The sequence below is a fragment of the Salvelinus sp. IW2-2015 genome, linkage group LG18 (assembly GCF_002910315.2).
Source record: "Salvelinus sp. IW2-2015 linkage group LG18, ASM291031v2, whole genome shotgun sequence".
Lineage (NCBI taxonomy): Eukaryota > Metazoa > Chordata > Actinopteri > Salmoniformes > Salmonidae > Salvelinus > Salvelinus sp. IW2-2015.
In genome coordinates this window covers 52,167,363-52,168,860 of record NC_036858.1, presented here as the reverse complement: position 1 = coordinate 52,168,860, position 1,498 = coordinate 52,167,363, and the positions used below count along the sequence as shown (strand labels likewise).

At 48.5% G+C, this 1,498-nt stretch overlaps 1 protein-coding gene across 1 annotated transcript in view; it reads left to right on the top strand.

Annotated features, from left to right (window-relative positions):
- LOC111977952 (slit homolog 1 protein) overlaps window positions 1-1,498 on the top strand; it is a 67,239-nt gene that overhangs the window by 39,587 nt on the left and 26,154 nt on the right. Inside the window, exon 12 of the mRNA XM_070448707.1 lies at window positions 887-1,019. Within this exon, the coding sequence (XP_070304808.1) occupies window positions 887-1,019 (133 nt within the window). The remainder of the gene's footprint in view (window positions 1-886; window positions 1,020-1,498) is intronic.

The following is a 1,498-nucleotide window of genomic DNA, read 5'->3' as shown; positions in this document are numbered from 1 at the left end:
CACACAAACACACACACACTCAGCAGTACCTAGGCTTCTGATCGATGCACCTGACAAACACACACAAACACACACACACTCAGCAGTACCTAGGCCTGTGATCGATGCTGGCTGAGTGGTGGTATTGAGCTGCTGGCTGTATTGACCAGTGAATCTTCTTGCTGCTGAGAATGAATGAATGCTCTGTCTTTGTCTCACCAGCTTTCCTCTGTTCTCAATTCAATTCAAGGGGCTTTATTGGCATGGGAAACATATGTTAACAATGCCAAAGCAAGTGAGGTAGATAATATACAAAAGTGAAATAAACAATAAAAATTAACAGTAGACATTACACTCACAGAAGTTTCAAAAGAATAGAGACATTACAAATGTCATATTATGTATATATACAGTGTTGTAACAATGTACAAATGGTTAATGTACAAAAGGGAAAATAAATAAGCATAAATATGGGTTGTATTTACAATGGTGTTTGATCTTCACTGGTTGACCTTTTCTTGTCTCATTTGGTGACAGGTATCTGTCTCTCACTCCCTCTCCCCCTCTCTACCTCCCCTTCCACCGCATATCGCTCTTCCTCACACTGCTGTCCCTCTCTTTATCTTTGGTATATGGTATATGTCTCTCCTTATCTCTTTCTCTATCTCCCTCCTTCTCTCCCCCCCCTTTCCCACCCCCTATCTCTCTAGCTGTGTTCCTCGCCCGATCTGGTTTGTTCTTAGACTTTGCTAAATTGTTAGCGATAATTGTGTGTCTCTGTGTTTAAGTGTGTGACTCAAACATTTGAATAATCAAAATCCCCTCCCTCACTGTCGCCTTCTCCCCCCTCTCTATCTATCTATCTATCTATCTATCTCTCTCTCTCTCTCTCTCTCTTTCTCTCCAGGTGTGGAGGAGACGAGCTGTGTGCCCAGGCCTCAGTGTCCCAGTGAGTGTACTTGTCTGGAGACCGTAGTACGCTGCAGTAACAAACACCTCCGTGCGCTGCCCAAAGGCATCCCCAGAAACGTCACCGAGCTGTGAGTTCCTTTGCAGAACATAAAACATTTCAATTATAAAATGTTTGTGATGAAATCAGGTTTAACTTTATGGACATGGGCAGATTGTAGCATTGTAGTCAAGACAGAAAGATAGAGACAGGCAGAAAGATAGAGACAGGCAGAAAGATAGAGACAGCAGCCAATCCCAGTCAGCCCAGCCCAACCAGTCCAGCCAGCCCGCCAGCCAGCCAACCAGTCCGCACAGCAACCAGTCCAGCCCAGCCAGACCACCAGTTCCAGTCAGTCGCCCAACCCAGCCCAGCTCAGCCCAGCCCAACACAGTCCCGCCCACCCCAGTCCCGCCAGCCAACCCGTCCAGCCCGCCAACCTCAGTCCAGCCCAGCCCAGCCCAACCCAGCCAGCCAGCCAGCCCAGCCCAGCCCAGTCCAGCCCCAGCCCAACCCGTCCAGCCAACCCAGTCCAGCCCAGCCAGCCAGCCAGTCCAGCCTAACACCTCT